The following is a 17,893-nucleotide window of genomic DNA, read 5'->3' as shown; positions in this document are numbered from 1 at the left end:
TGGGGGGGGGGGCGGCCGGCCCGGGGGACCCCCCAGCCTGACTTCCATGGGAGGCGCAGCAGCTTTCCTTCGGAACCACAGGTGACGTCGTTGGTTGGTTCTGAAGCCTGATTTCATCCTCTGTGGCCTGATTCCGCCGTGACCCATTAATCTCTTGACCATTTGGCATAATTCCTGATTTCTTTTTCTTCTTCTTCTTTTTTTTTTTTTTTGGCTCGAGGCCTGTGTCGCCATGGTCTTTCTTCCTGTGGCCTGCAGCCTCACTCTCGCGGGGACAGTTTTCTCTCTTCCCTCTGCCCTCCTCTTTCTTTCCTTCTGACCCATGCAACTGAATCCTTTCTTCAGGTTGGCGCTGACCTGCCGCCGCTGCCACCACTACTGTTGCCCCATCCCTGTGACATTAGCCAAGGATAACCTTCCCCCCTCAGCACAGTGGAAACTGGGCTGTAGTGTTCCCGGGGAAGGAGGAACCGAGACCAGCTCCGCCTCAGATGGCTTTGGACATGAAAGAGTTAACGGAAGACAGTCTCTGATCCAAATTTAGCAAATGGCTGTCTGGCCACACTTCCATTGTCTGGCACCTGTGAAGGGAGAAGCGCTCTCTCCTTGTCCATTCAGAGAGTGAGCACCCCACCCCAGTGCAGCATTCCCTCCCCAGTTGCGTCAGCTGAGGCAAAAGCCCTGCTCCTTCCTGCAGCCCCCCTCTCTGAGGACCAGGGTCCAGCTCCAGCACTGAGGGGCTGTGGGACTAGGGTATCCCTGCTCCTCTGTGCCTCAGTGTCCTCATCTGTGTCCAGTACTAAGATTTTTGTGGTTCTTTCTGAAGCATGGGAGGGCTTGGGTTGGCCTAAGGGGCTCGAGACCCAGGGAGACAGGAGAGTTGCTCATGGGAGCTTCCTCAGGAAGTCCTGCCAAGAGCCCTTACCAGGGGCTCCTGGAGGAGGTCATGGCTCATCATCCAGGGGCCCACCCAGCCAGCCCTGTGGGTGCTGTGTGCGTTTCAGCAAGGCGCAAGGCAAGCATTCTCATGGCACCATGTGGCTGAGGTAGAGTAAGGGGGCATCCCTTATGGGATATAAATAAGCCAGCAACAGCCATTTCATCGTTGTTCCATCACACCCAGGTGCGATAACCTAGTGACAGCCACAGCCGGATCTCCAGTCAAACCAGCTGCTGCCATCCTTTCCCCAAGGACTCCCCACTCCCCTGTCCAGTCCTTGTCTTCTGCCATTCTGCACAGAAGAGCTCGGCTGGGATTTTCAAAAGGAGCTCGACCGAGACTTTAAAGGCACTTTCAAAGCACAGAGGCAGAAAGAACAGAGCCATAGGCTGGTCATTATGAGCGTCTGTCCTTGGCTTCCTGGGGACCTAGTTCTTTTTTGGGGCACACTCAGGCTCCTCACACCCTGCCCCTTATCAAACCCATTACTCAGACTGCTCACTGTAGGGAGCCCAGGACCTGAGAAAATGCTGCTGGTAGGGCTCTCTGGCTTGGAATTGATGCCTGCTTCTTTTATGTTGGAGCAAGGACTAGCCTGTATGCCAGCCCTGTGGTGGCTGTGGCCTGGCCTCAAAGGCCCTCCCTGCCCAGCAACCTTGGTTTCCCCAAGCAATAGCCCTGCAGCTCTTCCTGGCCCTTGCTCTGGCTGTAGCCTCGCCTGCTGCTTGCTCCTGCCTCGCTTAGCTCTGCTCCTTCCTCTTCCCTGGCATCTTGTTGATTGTGGGCTTCATGTGACTGGACTCACCTGTCTGTCTCACCAAGCGCTTGGGCTCTGTCTGCGTGTTGTCCTTCGTGGTTGCCCCTGCTGACAGGCCTGTTGGTCCTGGAGTCTGGCCTGTGCAGAGCCGGAGCTGGTGTGGAGGTGGGTGGTCTGGGCAGTGAGCAGGGTTTGTGCTCAGACCCTGGGCTTGGTTTGATGCTCTACACTTGACGTCTTGAAGTCCTGAGTGATTTCTGAAATAACGACAAAAATTTCATTTTGAGTGCATGCCTTTGACCTCAGCACTCAGGAAGCAGGGGTAGGAGGATCGCCGTGAGTTTAAGGCCAGCCTGAGACTACATAGTGAATTCTAGGTCAGACTGGGCTAGAGACCCTACCTTGAAAAACAAAACAAAACAAAAAAGTTATCTTGAGCAGGGTGTAATGGCTCATGCCTTTAATCCCTCCCCAAAATTTCATTTTGCGGTTTGCTCTCAAGTTATTCAGCTAATCCTCTGCTGACCTTTCTTGATTCTTCCAGGACTAAATGTAGACCTGGAGAGCCTAGCCATACTTAAGAAAAAAAAAACAAAAAACAACTTTTTTTTTTTTTTTTTTTTTCAGTGCTGGGGATAAAACTCTCAGGGCCTTGTGCCTGTTGTACCCTCACTCCTTGGCCATTTGATAATTCATTGTCTGGATGAGATGGCTTGGCACTCACTTTGGCAAATTGGATGATCAGAAAACCAACACGAAGGAGCCTAGGTCAAGGCACTGTTTCTCCTGTGAAGGTTGTGGTGGAGGAATGTGTAGGCAGAGCCTCCTTTAAATGGAGGTCTTTTCTCCCCGAGAGTGATGTTTAGGAATGACCATTTTACAAAACTGGTCGGGCTTGAACCTGTCAGGTGTCACGCATATGAACAGGAGAAAGTTATTTTCCACGTCGTGCAGTGCAGTGCGAGGTGGGACAGCACGTAGATGGCATTAGTCCAGAGTGGAGCCAAGACACTGCAGAGCCAATGTAGGCGCATATGAGTAGAGAAAGCTCTTCTACAGAACTGTTGTATAACCTTGAACTCCTTAATCTCTGAACCTCCCCCCCACTCCACTCTACTGAATTTGTTTTCTATTTTACGTTTATTTATTTGCACTTGTGTGTGTTGGGGGGTGCCAGGATCTTTTGCCACTGTGATGCCAGATGCTTGTGCCACTTTTTGTGTCTGGCTTTTCATGGGGAATTGAACCTGGACCAGCAGGCTTTCCAAGCATTGCTTTCCAAGACCATCCAAGAGGTTGTGGTCTTCCCAAGGGGAAAGGACATGGAGACAGGTTACACATGAGGTCTTTATGGCCAAGATCTGGAAACAGCATGTACCCCTCACATTCATATTCCACTGGGTAGACCTCAGGTGGTCTGGAACTGATGACGATCCTCCTACCTCTGTCTCCCAAGAGCTGGAATTAAAAGCATGTGCCATCATGCCCTGCTACAAGGAAACTTAAAAATATATATATATATTTACTTATTTAAGAGAATGAAAGAGGCCCAGAGAGAGAGAGAGAATGGGCCTCCAGCCACTGCAAATGAACTCCAGATGCATGTGCCACCTTGTTCATCTGGCTTATGTGGGTCCTGGAGAATTGAAGCAGGGTCCTTTGGCTTATGCAGGCAAATGCCTTAACCACTAAGCAATCTCTCCAGCCCTACAAGGGAACTTTTTAACCGATGGTGCTTAGTCTCAGGATTTTGCCCTTGGTTCCAGCTTGGACTGTCTTGTCACTTGCTAGTTGGATGAAGATGTCTTAGACATGCTGATGAAATTTTCCGGTGACACTGAGCTTTAAGGGAGAACAGATCTGTCAGATAGCAGAATCATGTTGTTCGCACCTGGGCTGTTGAGCTGAAATCCAACAGATGGGATTTGACAGGAATATATATAAAGTTCTTCATGTGGGTCAGGGACGGCAGTGACTCGAGTTCAGAATTGAGATGACCTACCTGTAGCAATTCTTCTCTCACTTCTCCATTCATTCCACAATGATTTACTGGACATCTACTCTGTACCAGGCACAATGCCAGTGCTAGGAACCAGAGATAAATCTGGGAGACATAGTTCTTACCTGCCTGGAGCTAGTAGTAGTCCAGGAGATTGCAGACCCAGAGGAGAGGAGCTTCAGGAGATGGGGAGGCAGAAAGAGCATCCCCAGCTCCAAGTGAAGGTCCTAGGGAAAGCATCCCATTGAGTCTTGAGTAGAAATGTGCGTGTGTGTGTGTGTGCGTGTGTGTGTATGGGCACACTAGGATCTTTTACCTGACTTTACATGTGTGGCTGGGGAATTAAACCCAGACTGATAGGTTTTGTAAGCAACTGCATTTAACTGCTGAGTCATCTTCCCAGTCCCTGGACACATCATCTGACTAAAGGCAGTGGACATAGTTGTGCCTTCCCAGACAGGAGACCCCACAGAGGTTCAGGCCTCGGCCACCAGGGTCTCTGCTGCTTCCCTGGCAAAGTGAGATTAGTATAGCCAAGAGGGTACATGCATGGAAAAGTGACTCAAGGCTGGAGAGATGGCTTAGATGGAGAGATAGTTAAGGCACTTGACTGCAAAGCCAAAGGGCCCAGGTTCGATTCCTCAGGACCCACATAAGCCAGGTGCACAAGGAGGTGCATGTATCTGGAGTTTGTTTGTAGTGGGTGAAGGCCCTGGAGTGCCTATTCGCTCTCTATCTGCCTCTTTCTCTCTCTGCCTCAAATAAAGAAAAATAAAGTAAAATATTTTTAAAAAGTGACTTGAGTAAGCAAAATCTGAACTCCAGTTCCAGTCTCCCTTTCTAGCAGAGAGCTCTTGGGCAATTACCTCATGTCTCAGGCCTCAGTCTTCTTACATAAGAAATGGGTATGCTAAGAGTACTTCCCTGTGGGCCACTGCAGGGAGTAGTGGTCCCCTGGAGGCTGCAAGCCAAAGGGAGGGAGATTTGGACCAATTGTTGTCTAAGATCAAGGCAGCCATGGAGGGGTCAGAATACCTTTGGGAAACTCTTTGGAGGTCTCATCTCTGAAATTTGGCATTTCTGATTTCATCTTGGCATGTAGCCTGGTGAATTGCTTTTAATTTTGATATGACTGGCGACCTGCTTTCTTTCGAGCTGCCCAATCTCAGGGGGCTGGGCTGGGTCCAGAAGGGCTGAGAGGGTCTCTTTGTGGCTGCAGTGACCTGGAAAAGTCCGTAGAGAAGATCCAGAGGGATGTATCCCACAACCACCGCTTGGTGCCCGGCCCTGAGCTGGAGGAGAAGGCGCTGGTGTTGAAGCAGCTTGGGGAGACGTTGACGGAGCTGAAGGGTGAGCCCGAGGGGGGTGTGGACGCACTCCTCTCAACCTCCAGCCTCCCACTCCCACCTCCGTGCCTGTGCTTCTTCCCAACCCACCCACTCCTGCCTCCTCAGCGCACTTCCCAGGCCTGCAGAGCAAGATGAGGGTGGTGCTGCGTGTGGAAGTGGAGGCCGTGAAGTTCCTGAAGGAGGAGCCGCAGCGCCTGGACGGGCTCCTCAAGCGCTGCCGTGGGGTCACGGACACTCTGGCCCAGATCCGAAGGTCACTTTCTGCCTGACCTCTGGTTCCTTCCTCTCTTACTTTTTTCTTCCTTCCCTTCCCTTTTCTTTTCTTCTTCTTCTTCTTTTTTTTTTTTTTGCATGTGTGTGTGGCATGAGTACATGTATGTATATGTCTGCGCATCTCTGTGGGTGCACATGTGTCTGGAAGCCATGATGGTGGGTGTCGTCCTCAGTTGCTGTCCTGTTTCTTTTCTTTCCTTTCTTTCTTTTTTCTTTGGTTTTTCTAGGTAGGGTCTCACTTTAGCCCAGGCTGACCTGGAATTCACTATATAGTCTCAGGGTGGCCTCGAACTCATGGTGATCCTCCTACATCTACCTCCTGAGTGCTGGGATTATAGGTGTGCACCACCACACCTGACTTTTTTTTTTTTTTTTTTTTAATGGGTCTCTCACTGAACCTAGAGCTTACAAACTTGGCTAGACTAGCTAGCGAATGAACCCTAGGGATCTGCCCATTTCTGCCTCCGAGCTCTGGGATTGCAGGAGTTTACTGCCACACCAGGCATTATATGTGGATGTTGGCATCTGAACTCAGGTCCTCATGCTTGTGTGACAAGCACTTCACCCACTGAGCCAGCTCCTAGGCCATTGGCTTCTAATTTCCCATAAGTCACACACTGGGCCCAGACTCACAGAAACTCCTGATCCTTTGTCCTGATGCCCCCAAAGGTCACTACTGAGCTGACCACATCCACACTTCAACTCTGACCTGTGACCTCTGCAAGCCACAGGCTCACTTTTCCCTCACAGTCCCTTCCAGACCCTCCCATCTTTTTTTCGAGGGGGCGTTGTGTTTTGTTTTTTGAGGTTGGGTCTCACTGTAGCTCAGGCTGACCTGGAATTCACTATGTAGTCTCGGTGGCCTTGAACTCATGGCAGTCCTACCTCTGCCTCCCAAGTGCAGGGATTAAAGGCATGCACCACCACACCCAGCAAGGACCTCCTTTTTTTTTCCTGAAAGGCTCAGGAGCTCTCCTCACCCACCCCCAGTCTCCCCCAGGCAGGTTTCCTTTGAGGGATCTCCATGACTGTGGCTTCAGTTCATAGCAGCTCTTCACTTTCCCAACCCCAGGCAAGTAGATGAGGGTGTGTGGCCACCTTCAAACAACCTCCTGAGCCAGTCCCCCAAGAAGATGACAGCTGAGACGGACTTCAGCAAGGCCTTGGACTTGGAAATGCCACCCCCTAGTCCTCCGCTGAACCTTCATGAGCTGAGTGGGCCAGCCGAGGGTGCCCCTCTTACACCTAAGGGCACCAATCCTGCCAAAGTCCTGGATGCTCCTGGCAAGAGAAGCATGGACAAGGCTGTGTCTGTTGAGGTGCTGGAATAGGCCTGGGGTGCGGGGCGTGAGCTAGGTTCTCAGGTTCTTATTGTCATCCTAGAGTAGCAGGTCCCCAAGGACCATGTGGATTCTCTTTCCTGTGAGGGAAGTCAGCCCCCTAACAAAAGTCTGAGACATATAACGAGGGTGAATTTTTCCCTCTAGATAGAAACTATACTGTGAAGCTGTAATGTCCAAAGCACTACGGTGTTAGCATCACAGTAGTCTGAGTGGTTGATGAAACAACAGAATTTACAGAAATGGGCCTAAGAATGTAGTATTTAATGAAAGTGGCTTCTCTGGTCCATGGGGATAGTGTGTAGCAACCAGTAGGAGGCTTAGAATCCTCCTGGGGCTGGCTGGGTCTCTGTGAGGCTCCCTTGTATGTGTGGCTAGGGGAGTGGCTGAGTCTGGGGGCTCAGGGGAATACGGGAAGGAGTCCTGACGCTTGCTTGATCTCTCCTTTCAAGGCTGCAGAGAGAGACTGGGAGGAGAAGAGGGCAGCTCTCACCCAGTACAGCGCCAAAGATATCAACAGGCTCTTGGAAGAGACACAGGCTGAGCTGCTTAAGGCCATTCCCGACCTGGACTGTGCCAGCAAGGCCCATCCAGGCCCTGTCCCCACCCCAGACCACAAGCCTCCCAAGGTGCCCCATGGCCAGAAGGCAGCTCCTCGAACAGAGCCCAGCGGGAGGAGGGGTTCAGGTATGAAGACAGAGGGTCACAGGGTCTGGGATCCTCATGCTCAGGGTTCTTGGTGGATAGGGGAGGCACTGGGGAGGTAGCACCATGATGTCCAGAAAAGCAGCAACCAGCACCCAGCCACTGAAGAGACTGGGACTCAGAAAGACAGGGTAAGCTGGACTGCATCGGGCTTGTCCTTCTGCCCCGAGAGCGGCCTGGAGGGAGAGGGGGTTGCATGCAGTGGGCAAGAGTACATCCAGGAAGAGTGACTGTCTGCCCCTCTGCTGAGCATGTGAGAAGCCAGGCTGTGCCGAGGACTAGAGCAGAGCTGACAGGTGTGACAGGGTCCTGAGTCCCAGGGTCATGGGGAGGCAGCATCTGAACCAGAGGTGCCAGTCATGGCTCACGTTCCTTCTGGCAATACCTCCTGTGTTTGAGGCGCCGGAAGTCAACACTTGTTCCCCAGGAGCTCAGAATGTGGTGAGGGACTTTACACTTGTCAGGCAACATTGTCCCACCATGCAAGGAGGACATTCAGACTCCCAGTGGTTAAGTAGTCTCACCAAGACCACACAGAGCAACCCAAGAAAGAGATAATACAGGGGTCAGGTGTGCCCTGTGAGCTAGGCTGGAGCTATGCAGCCATAGAGAGGCCCTGTGGGTGACCAGGAATGCCTCTTACTCAAGGGGGAGAATTTCCACTGGAGCCTTCGAAGTGAGCAGGCACTTCCCAGCCAGCACCTTCCAAGGAGCACAGTGGCCAGTGCGGGACAGCTCTGCAGCTTTGCCTGAACAGGGCCTAAGTTGGGTGAAGGGTTCTGGACTAGGAGCCTGGACTAGTTTAGGGTGGTGAGGAACCACTGGAGGATTGAAGACAGGAGCGATCATGGTTTGAGTGACCTTTAGCAAGTTGCCATGGAAACAGAGCTGGAGGATGAATTACCTGGCCAGGACTAATGGCAGCAACAAGACAGATTAGAACAGGATTTCCCAAACTTGAATGTGTTCATGAACCCCTGGGGATCTGTTAGGATGCCCTTCTGCGGTTTGCAGCTCAAGTAAGGGGCCTGGCAAGCCCCCAGGTGCTGCAGTAATCCCGGCTCATGAGCCACACTGAGTAGCAAGGCCTTAGATCCTTAACCTTCCTGCAGGACGCTGGATGGGGCTAGGAGCTGGATGGGGTGTAAGCGGAGAAGGAGGGGACCTGGTCCTTTCTCTTGAGATATCATCTTCTTCCTGTCTTCGCTGGAGGAGGGAGGGAGGGTTGTCAGCCAGTCCTTCACAGCCAGAGGCAGTTTGCAGATGCCAAGGTGGCAGGCCCTCGACCCCAGCCCCTCATTGCTTGCAGATGAGCTCACAGTACCCCGATACCGCACAGAGAAGCCCTCCAAGTCACCCCCGCCACCCCCTCCCCGCCGGAGCTTCCCTTCCTCCCATGGCCTGACCACCACCCGCACTGGAGAGGTGGTGGTCACCAGCAAGAAGGATTCAGCCTTCATCAAGGTACTTGGGTGGGGGTCTAGGAAGGGGGCTTGCTAAGGGGGAAGCTTGATATGATGACCTTAGGAGACCTTTGGGGGGGGGGAGAGGAGTTGGCCAATGCATTCAGCTGGACTTCTAGCTTGGGATCTAGGGTTTATGCACTGTCCTAATTGCACTGCAAACCTCTGCCTGGTGGAGGTTTTCTGCCGTGATGCTGACCGAGCCGGGATAGGTGGCGGGTGAGCTGCGGGGCTGGGGGTAGTTAGAGGGTGCACTGGTCCAGGACGAGGGCAGGCCCTGGGCTTGACATGGTGCTTGGGCCTTGCAGAAGGCTGAATCTGAGGAGCTGGAGGTACAGAAGCCCCAGGTGAAGCTGCGCCGGGCAGTGTCCGAGGTGGCCCGCCCCGCCTCCACACCACCCATCATGGCCTCTGCCATCAAGGATGAGGATGATGAGGACCGCATCATCGCTGAGCTGGAGGTGGGTCAAGCACAGCCTGCCAAGGCCTCAGCCAGGCTCACTTCCCCACCAGGCCAGTCCTAGGGCCAGGTAGCAGGCCCTGGGTAGACAGATGAGTGCTGGGCCCCAGACCCATTCTTCTTGCTTCCATCTCAGCCAGGCATGGTGGCGCACGCCTTTAATCCCAGCACTTGGGAGGCAAAGGTAGGAGGATCACCATGAGTTCCAGGCCACCCTGAGACTACATAGTGAATTCCAGTTCAGCCTAGTAGAGAGAGACCCTACCTCAAAAAAAAAAAAAAAAAGAAAAGAAAAAAAAAGAATTTCCCATCTCTGTTGTACTGTAAAATGGCATGCGCGGGGGGTGGGGTGGTCCTCTAATGCCCTTCCTGGCAGGTTTGAGTCTTTTTTTGTTTTTTTTTGAAAGACAGAGAGAGAGAAAATTGGCACGCCAGGGCCTCAGCCACTAGAGTCAAATTCCAGACACTTGCGCCACCTAGTGAGCATGTGCGACCTTGCACTTGCCTCACCTTTGTGCATCTAGCTTATGTGGGATCTGTAGAATCAAACATGGGTCCTTAGGCTTAGTAAGCAAGCACCTTAACCGCTGAGCCCAAGTTTGAGTTTTTATTGTAGTCTCTGAGACTCCCCTAAGTACCTCAAAATCCATTATATTCTGAAGCCCCCATATCTGCATATCCTGAGCTCAATGGGTGCTGAGACACCACCTTGGGGGTCCTGAGGACACCTAGTACTATGAGACCCCCCCCAACCTGAGAACTCTTGAGACCAGAGTACTGGAGCTCATGACCCAGGACCCAGGTTATCCTGGTACATCAAGCTACGACATTCAAGTGTTGTCAGCAGCCTGCTTCCGCTGCCCCTATGTGGGAGCTCCTGGCCTGCAGGGCCTGTGAGGAGACAGGATGGAGGTTCAGTTGGCAGGGGCCAAGGGGTGAGGCTGGAGTGCATCCTGTCCCAGGCTACCCTCCATAGATGTCTGGTTATTCAGCCAGCACCCTGCTTTTCCTTGTTTTCCCCGTCTCCAAACTGTCCCCCACCTTCTGCTCCCCAGGTATTTGAGAGAAGCTCAGTATCTTCCCTCCCCCCCACGCCCCGCCGCCAGCCGATCCCCACCTTGCTGTCCCCTCAGGATCTGGGGCCCCTCGGGGGCTCCGCCCCAGGCTCCCCACGGAAGGTAACGGGCCTCCCTCCACCTCTCACAGCTCTTTCTGCCTGTGCCTCCACAGCCTCCTCTCCGCACTTCTCTCGCTAACCCGCTAACCCGCGCCACACACCCCTCGGCCACCACCCCAGCTTCACACCTATGGATCCACCCTCCTGCACGCCAGCGGTGGTGCACAACTCCTCCTTGCCCACGGCCTCCCCGGGGACCTCACCAGAGACTCTGCAGCCTGGGTCTCGTGACCCTTGAGTTCTCTTCCAGGCACGGTTCCGTCTGGCTGGTGGCGGCCTGAGTTTAGGTCTGCCAGCTGTCTTGGGCTGAGACTGAAGTTTGGATTTTGCTTAGGAGATGACTTAAGTCCAATCGAAAATCTTGCGTGGTCCCCTTTGCAACACCCTGCTCTGCTGCTATGCCAGGGGAGGGCCTGTGCTTTTCCCAGTAGGATCTACGCCTTGTACTGAGGGGCCAGGACAGACCCAGGAATGAGTTCTTTGCTGCCTCCTTCTTGCTCCGTGGCCCATCTTGTCCCCTTGGTCAAGGAGCTTGGAATGGAAGAAACCCATGGCCTTCTTTGGCTGCTGGTTCTGTCTTTCAGCATTGGGAAGTTCTTCCTTCTCTCTAATTTTAGTCCTTGCTGCTGTTCTGCTGCACTTATTTTCTCTTTATTCTTCCTTGGGAATTTGGGGGTGGACCTGCTGTCTGGGACTGTGCTTGGGGAAGAGGGTAGGGGAAGATCTTAGGATCTCTGTCTCTCTCTGCCTAGCCAAGTTGGGGCAGGAGAGCGACGTTCTGGACAGGGTCAGACTTCCACGAACACACCCCCCCTCCCCTTCCTCGTGTGGGCTCGTCCTGGCCTGACTGACAGCAGGCTCCATGATGGCAGCCATCTGAATTGTGGCCCAGCTTGAGGCCTGGGGGAGTTATGGTGTCCTGGCATGGGAGCAGACAGGCATCAGATGGTGGACAGTTCTGTCTGCAGTTTCAGAAGCCTTCGGGGACTGCATAGCATGGAAGGGGCACCTTCTGACTGGCTGTGCCCCAGCTGTGCCCCTTTCTGGTTGTGGGGTCCAGTCCTGAGGGGGCCCAGCAGGCAAGGCCCTTTTCCCCTGGCTCTCCCTCTGCATCCTGAGGCACCGTCAGTCAGAGGAGCTGGGCAAACAGTGCCTGCCTTCCCTCCCTGTCTGCACCCTTCTTACAGGTAAGCAGCGGCAAGGCTGGATGGGCTACCTTATGGGGTGGTTGGGGTCTCCCCATAGCTTCTTTAGTGCAAAGAGCATTGGACTTGGAGCCAGGCTATCTGGGTTCAAATCCTGGCTCTGGTACTAACTAGCTGAGGGTCAGATGGGGAGGAGTGAATCAAATAACACCCCTCACCTGTGACGTAGGGACAGCGACAGTGGCAGTCATCTCATAGGTTGCAGAAAGCATTGAAGATGAGGCTCTCCAGGACAGCGTCTGGCCCAGGCTGGTGCCTGGAGTTAGTGTGGGATTCAGTGAGGTTGTGGAGGGCGAGGACTCGCCAGAGCTAGGAGTGCTTGTGGAGAAGCAGGATGCCCGGTGGGAGCTCTGGCTGGCGCGTGCAGCCAAAGCGCTAGTTAAGGCCCTGCCCTGCCCATCTGTCACCCAGAGGAAGTGCTCACAGCGGGTGGGGCCCGAAGTCCCTGGCAGAACCCGAGGATGACCTCCAAAAAGCTGAGGCTGGTGTTTGTTTTCTGCCCACGGGGCTACAGGCTAATGGTCTCGGCCATTGCATTCAGGTCAGCCCATAGCTTGTCCTTGCTCTCATGGTCCAGGCACTTAGCCCAGTGCCCATACGGACTCTTTAATTTGCCACCCGTCTCACGTTGTTGTCCCATTGCACAGAGGGTCAAGCTTATGGGAGGAACCCTAAGTCCTGCTCCCAGGGTCAACCCAGGTTGTGGAAATGGAAATGCCTCGGTCAAAGGGCTTCTTTACCAGGAAGCAGAGGGACGAGGTGGGAAGAACCCTGCACTCGAGGCTCATCTCTGCTTCCAACTTGTGGGATGACATGTCAGGACCTCCCTTGTCCCACTTTCCCCATCTGTGAGAGGAAGGGGCATAGCTTTGTCCCAGCTTGGGGTTCACTGTGCAAGGATTCACACTCTTCCTCATTTTCTGTCCCCCCCCCCCCAGGCTGCCCTGGTCCCCAGGGCTTTCTGTGTCCCACGAATCATCTTGACCGAATGTGCCTCCAACTCTCCCTCCCCACCAGAGACCAGCTTGGAGGAACCATGTCCCAGGACAGCCCCCATACCGAGGCTCCGGACCCTGGTTGGTAGCAGGAGGGCCTGGGATGGACCACAGGCTCTGCTAGGACTAGTGGTTGAGGCTCCTTGGCCCAGAAGCAGACTGATACCGGGGCAGGAACTGGCAGTTTCACAGAACCCAGAAGATTCCGGAGCCAGAGTCACCTGTCTCCAGGGACCAGCCTTGAATGAGACTCAGGAGCCTGCTGCTGCCAAGTCCTACTCAGAACTGACTCCCAAGGACTCTGGGTTTAACGTCCAGTTCTCCGTTGGGAAGCAACCAAATGCCAGATCAGGTGGCATCACTCCGACACGAATGGACAGCCTGGAGGAGACACTACGGGAACTAGAAGCCACCCTCAACCAGATGAGCACTGACCCTGCCATGGGATGCCTCAGCCACCCCCCACCCCTGCCTCCTTGCCCTCAGGTGGCTGCCTTCCCCCGTTCTCCCCTGCTGCCTTCCTGCTGCAGTCTCTGGGCCTACCGAGTGGAGGGGGCAGGACCACAGGAGCAGCGCCTGCCTCTGTTGTCCTCACCTGCCTTGTCTCAGCCCATCCCCTCTTAGAAGCCCGCTGCCAGGCTGGGGCCTATAGGCAGAGCCAGGGGCAGCTGGGAAGCCGGCCCACCCAGGACTCAGCTCCCCAGCCTGGACAAGAACCAAGTGGGGCCTGTCCCTCTCTGCTCTTTGTCTATAATCCGGTGAATAAAGTTCTCTTCTCTCCTCCATCCCTCGCTCCCCTCCTGTCTCAGACTCTCTCTGTTTGCTGTCACTTCTCTGCTCGCGCCTCTGGGTCCCCAGGACCCTTCTGGGCAGGCCTGATACCTAAGGGGGTCAGGCTTAGCCCTTTCTGGGGAGACTTCAACTTTAGCCTCCCCTTTGGGAGGTAGTACAGATCTGGGACTGTTACTCTTGCTTTGTTGCCAGAGACCTCCCCATCCCAGTCCTGTGCCCCTTTGGCCCAGGATGGTATGGTGCTAGGAACCCTTCCCTGTAGAACTGGCCTCTGCAGGAGGGCACAGACTGCTCCCGGGTGACTCAGGAAAAATCGCCAGTGAAGTCTCCCTCAGGAGAGGACTTGATCCAACCCTTTCCTGCAGGGAGGCCTTGATCCTGGGCTCAGAGGGGATGAATCCTTAATTGGCATTGCAGCCAAGGAGAGGTAGCCAGGTCTCCAAGGACCTAAGTCCTGGCCTATAGACCTCACCCCGTGACTAGGCTTCCACACAAGGCCATTCCACCCCAAACTTGTCTCTCTTTCCACAGAGTGGCGGTGGCAGCGTGCCACCCATGAAGGTGGTGACTCCAGGAGCCTCTCGGCTGAAGGCGGCCCAGGGCCCGGCAGGTAGCCCGGACAAAGGCAAGCACAGCAAGCAGAGGGCGGAGTACATGAGGATCCAGGCCCAGCAGCAGGTGAGGGGGTGGAGCCCTCGGATCCCCTGACGCTGTGGCTGTGCACTGACCCTCTGCTGTGCGCCACTTCTCCCGGGATGGCTGCCCCTCACGGCGAGACCCTCTCTTGCAGGCCTGTGCTCCCTCCCAGCTTGTCCCTCCTCGAAGCCCCAGTGCTTTGGATCTGGTTTAGACGTGCTTTCACAGCTGGCCCCTTGCTCAGAAACAGAGGACCCATGCTGCCCAGTTGTGGCAGCTGATCCATGACCCCTCTGCCACCGTGGCTGGGCCCCTTCGAAGGTCAGCCTGGGCCACAGCTCTTGCCCCTGGGCTCCGGCCCCCAGCTCAGGGAACAGTTGGTTCCATGCCTGCCATTCAGTAGGGTCAGTGGGTTGATGGCCAGTCCTTGTAAGGTGGGTGAGTGAGAGGTGTTTGGGCCCCAAGTAGGGCCGTATGAGGTAGTAAGAGGCTCGTGCACACAACTCCCTTGGATTTCATTGGCAGGCTTGGAGTCAACAGACTATCCATGGGTGCCTATAGCCCCAGAACCTGCCTGAGGGTGGTGGGAGGTCCTGGGCATAGCTGTGGAGAGCCCCTTAGGTACACTTGTTCAGGTCCTGCACTCTCCTGAGTAGTTTCTGTTTGCCAATCCTGTTTTGGGTAGCAGTTCTTGTTGTGTTCAGAAAGTCAGGGATGGCCAAGAGTCACCCCTTACTTTACAGATGAGCAGCAGCTCAGAGCAGGAGCGGGACTTCCCAGAGCTTCATATAGTAAATGGCATTAGAGCCAGGACTGGGACCCAGGTATCTCATAGCCCCTCCCACGATAGGCCTCAGGTAGACCCGGGCTCAGGATGCCCTCTCTACCTGTTGATTCCCTGGAAATCAGCCATCCCTCCCTCTCTCCAGTCTGTCCTCACTAGCCTTCATTTTCCTCATGGTCCCACACCTACCCCGCATGGCCCACCCCAGCTCTCTCCTGCAACAAAATAAACGGATGTCCATCTTCCTGCCCAGGCTGGTCCCTCCTTTGTCCCAGAAGAGCAGCTGATGGATGTAGGATGGCACTTGTTTGTGCCAGGCCCGCTTTTGCGGTGTTCCTGAGGGAGGGCTTTGTGCCCAAGGGGCGGGCAGAGACTTCTGCAGCACTCACGCACTACTGCAGGCATGCCTGGCTGCCCTCACCCTTTTGCTTAGTTCCCCTGGAACCCAGTGGCCTCCCCTGATGCCCTTTGCAGTGTCCTGTGGGTTGGCTGTGCACCTCTAGGCGTGACCCTTCCTGCTCTCAGCCCCTCCACCTTCCCCTCCCCTCCACAAGGCATGGTGAGGTCTCCAGGGACCGGATTCCTTCTCCCCTGCCCTCCGCTTCTGTGTACCATGGCTGCCTGGACATGCCCCCAGCCCGTGCAGCCATGCAGACCCTCCCTGATTTGGCACTGTCCCATTCCCAGCTCCTATTATCCGTCCTGGCTCCTTTCCTGACACCCTTCTGCCACTGTCCCCCGTTTCTCTCATATGTAGATATGACAGCACCTAGCCTCCCCTCACAGCCTCTCAACCTGCCCCAAGACCCCTCAGGGCTTCTCCCTGCCCCTCCCCATCTAAGACGGTCCTTGTCCCCACTGGACCCTGCCACTCTGCTCTAGCTTTTCTGTCACTCACTGTACCAGGATCCTTTCTTTCTAAAGACCTTGCTTTCAGACAAAGCAGTACACGCTTCTAGTGTAAACTTTTTTTTTTTTTTTTTTCTGAGGTAGAGTCTCCACTGTAGCCCAGGTTGACCTGGAATTCATTCTGTAGTCTCTCATGCTGGCCTCAGACTCAGCGATCCTCCTACCTCTGTCTCCTGAGTGCTGGGATTCAAGACATGTACCAACACCCCAGGCTTCTAGTAGAAACTGCTTTTCTTCTGTTTTTTTTCTTTTAGTAGAAACTTTTTAAATAAAGAAGTAGGGTGAGGGAGGGGTTTGTGGCTCAGTGGAAGAGTGCCTGCTCTGTGTTTGACCCAGTACTGCAGGAGAGAAAACTAACATTGTCACTACCTAAATGCACCATTTTCTAAGGTCATTTGGTGCCTTATGTCACCTCTGGCCAACTTTCCAAGACCTGTAGTGTCTTTGTAAAATGCACATTTGATAATAGCTCACACACAGAACAGTTTAAAACCTGCACCCTCTGGCCCCAGCCTGGATCCCTTCACTGCTGTCCAGGGTCTTGTGCAGTCGCAGTTGCCTCAGGCCCCTCGGTCAGTCCTTCACCCTCCGCCCCACAAGTGTGCTACGTGCTCCAGCTGCCTGGACCGAGTCTCACCTGGACATCTCGGCTTCCACAAACCCAGTCTGTGGCCTTGGTCCAAGTTTCTATCTTCCCCATGGTATTTAACCCATCTGTACAACAGGGATTAAAATACCCAATGCGGATCCACAATAGAGATTCCACATTCCCATGTAGGGAAGAGCTTTGCAAACTGCTCAGCAGTGCTCCACAAAGAAAGAGATTCCTGCCCGTCCTCATTTGTTGGAGACAATTCTGATCCTTGGAGCTCAAAGCTGCCTTTTGTTTGTTTGTTTTTGTTCTGAGGATTGACTCGTTGCATGTTAGGTAAGAGCTCTGACACAGCTATAAATCCAGCCTTTTATTTTGCCCCCCCTGACACACTTTTCTTATTTTTTTACGTTTTGAGACAGCCTCACTAAGTTGCCCCAGGTAGGCCTTGAACTCACTCTAGCCTGAGCAGGCCCTGTACTCGCTGTTCTCCTGTCCCGGCCTCCTGACTAGCTGAATTCGGTGTTTGCATAACCAGGCCTGGCTTCAAATTTGCCTTTAATGATAGTGAGATGCATGGGACCTGAAATGTCAGGAGCAGAGACATAGGTGGAAGAAGAAAGTCCTGAGAGGGGTGTGAGTCACAGCAGTGTGTCTGACGCTGTGGAGGAACCGAGGGGACGATAGAGTCCTTCAGTGCTGTGCTCAGGATCTAAGGGGGCAGAAGGAGCTGGATCCCAGGGGTGCAGGGATCGAGGCATACTGTAGACCACCTGAGGGCCACAGTGGGGGAACCACCCACGAGCTTTGAGGAAACAGACTGGGATGTTGAGGAGGCTGGAAACCAGTAAGCTTCAGAGCTGTGAGCTCTCTAGAAGGAAGAGGAGGGGGTGCAGCATCTTGCCCTTGCTAGTCTTTGGGTGCTACCAGAACCAGAAGTGGTCTGGCCAGAGGAACCAGCCACCTCAGCTTGAGCCTTTCCCAAATGAAACTCCAGACTAGAGCCTGGAGGGACAGGCACCATGCTGTGACCCCAGCAGCTGGTGTCCTCTGATCCATTAAAGAGGTGCAGTCATGGTCCTCTGGACCCAGTTAAGTGACTCATGTCTCCCAGTGGAAAGTGGAACCTTCCTGAGGCTTTAGTCTTAACACAGACATGAGACTATCCTTACTGAGACGAAATGGGATCCACAGGGGACAACTGGCAGGTGAAATGGAAGTGACAGGAATACTCAGAGACCTGAGTAGTCTGAGCGGCATAGGATGAGGTAGGCATGGTGCCGTCTGCTTCCTCAGCTTCACGACAAACCTCGGGAGGGAGGACGGCCATGCGGATGTCACAAAATATTCAACCCCCCGGGGTGTGCTCCATGAGGAGGGCCAGGGAGAGGTCTCCATGAACTTGCTTTCTGTTTGGGGCTCACAACGGAGCACCCGAAATGAACATTTGCTTGGGCCCAGGGTCTTACTTAATGCCAGAATAGCCTGTCGTGATCCAAGCAAAAGGGCAGGGAAGC

At 54.1% G+C, this 17,893-nt stretch overlaps 1 protein-coding gene across 6 annotated transcripts in view; it reads left to right on the top strand.

The window, feature by feature from the left end:
• Positions 1-17,893, top strand: part of Srcin1 (SRC kinase signaling inhibitor 1) — a 74,967-nt gene that overhangs the window by 49,405 nt on the left and 7,669 nt on the right. For 5 of the 6 annotated variants that reach the window (XM_045158436.1, XM_045158433.1, XM_045158434.1 and 2 more), the window contains 7 exons: positions 4,916-5,046; positions 5,151-5,298; positions 6,391-6,637; positions 7,111-7,345; positions 8,673-8,827; positions 9,135-9,287; positions 13,987-14,133. In XM_045158436.1, the coding sequence (XP_045014371.1) occupies positions 4,916-5,046; positions 5,151-5,298; positions 6,391-6,637; positions 7,111-7,345; positions 8,673-8,827; positions 9,135-9,287; positions 13,987-14,133 (1,216 nt within the window). Of the gene's footprint in view, positions 1-4,915; positions 5,047-5,150; positions 5,299-6,390; positions 6,638-7,110; positions 7,346-8,672; positions 8,828-9,134; positions 9,288-13,986; positions 14,134-14,245; positions 15,128-17,893 lie in introns of those variants that run through there. The other variant, XM_045158437.1, reaches the window with a different exon arrangement.

This window comes from Jaculus jaculus, chromosome 9 (genome assembly GCF_020740685.1).
Source record: "Jaculus jaculus isolate mJacJac1 chromosome 9, mJacJac1.mat.Y.cur, whole genome shotgun sequence".
NCBI classification, from domain to species: domain Eukaryota; kingdom Metazoa; phylum Chordata; class Mammalia; order Rodentia; family Dipodidae; genus Jaculus; species Jaculus jaculus.
This window is presented reverse-complemented; position numbering and strand designations above follow the sequence as displayed.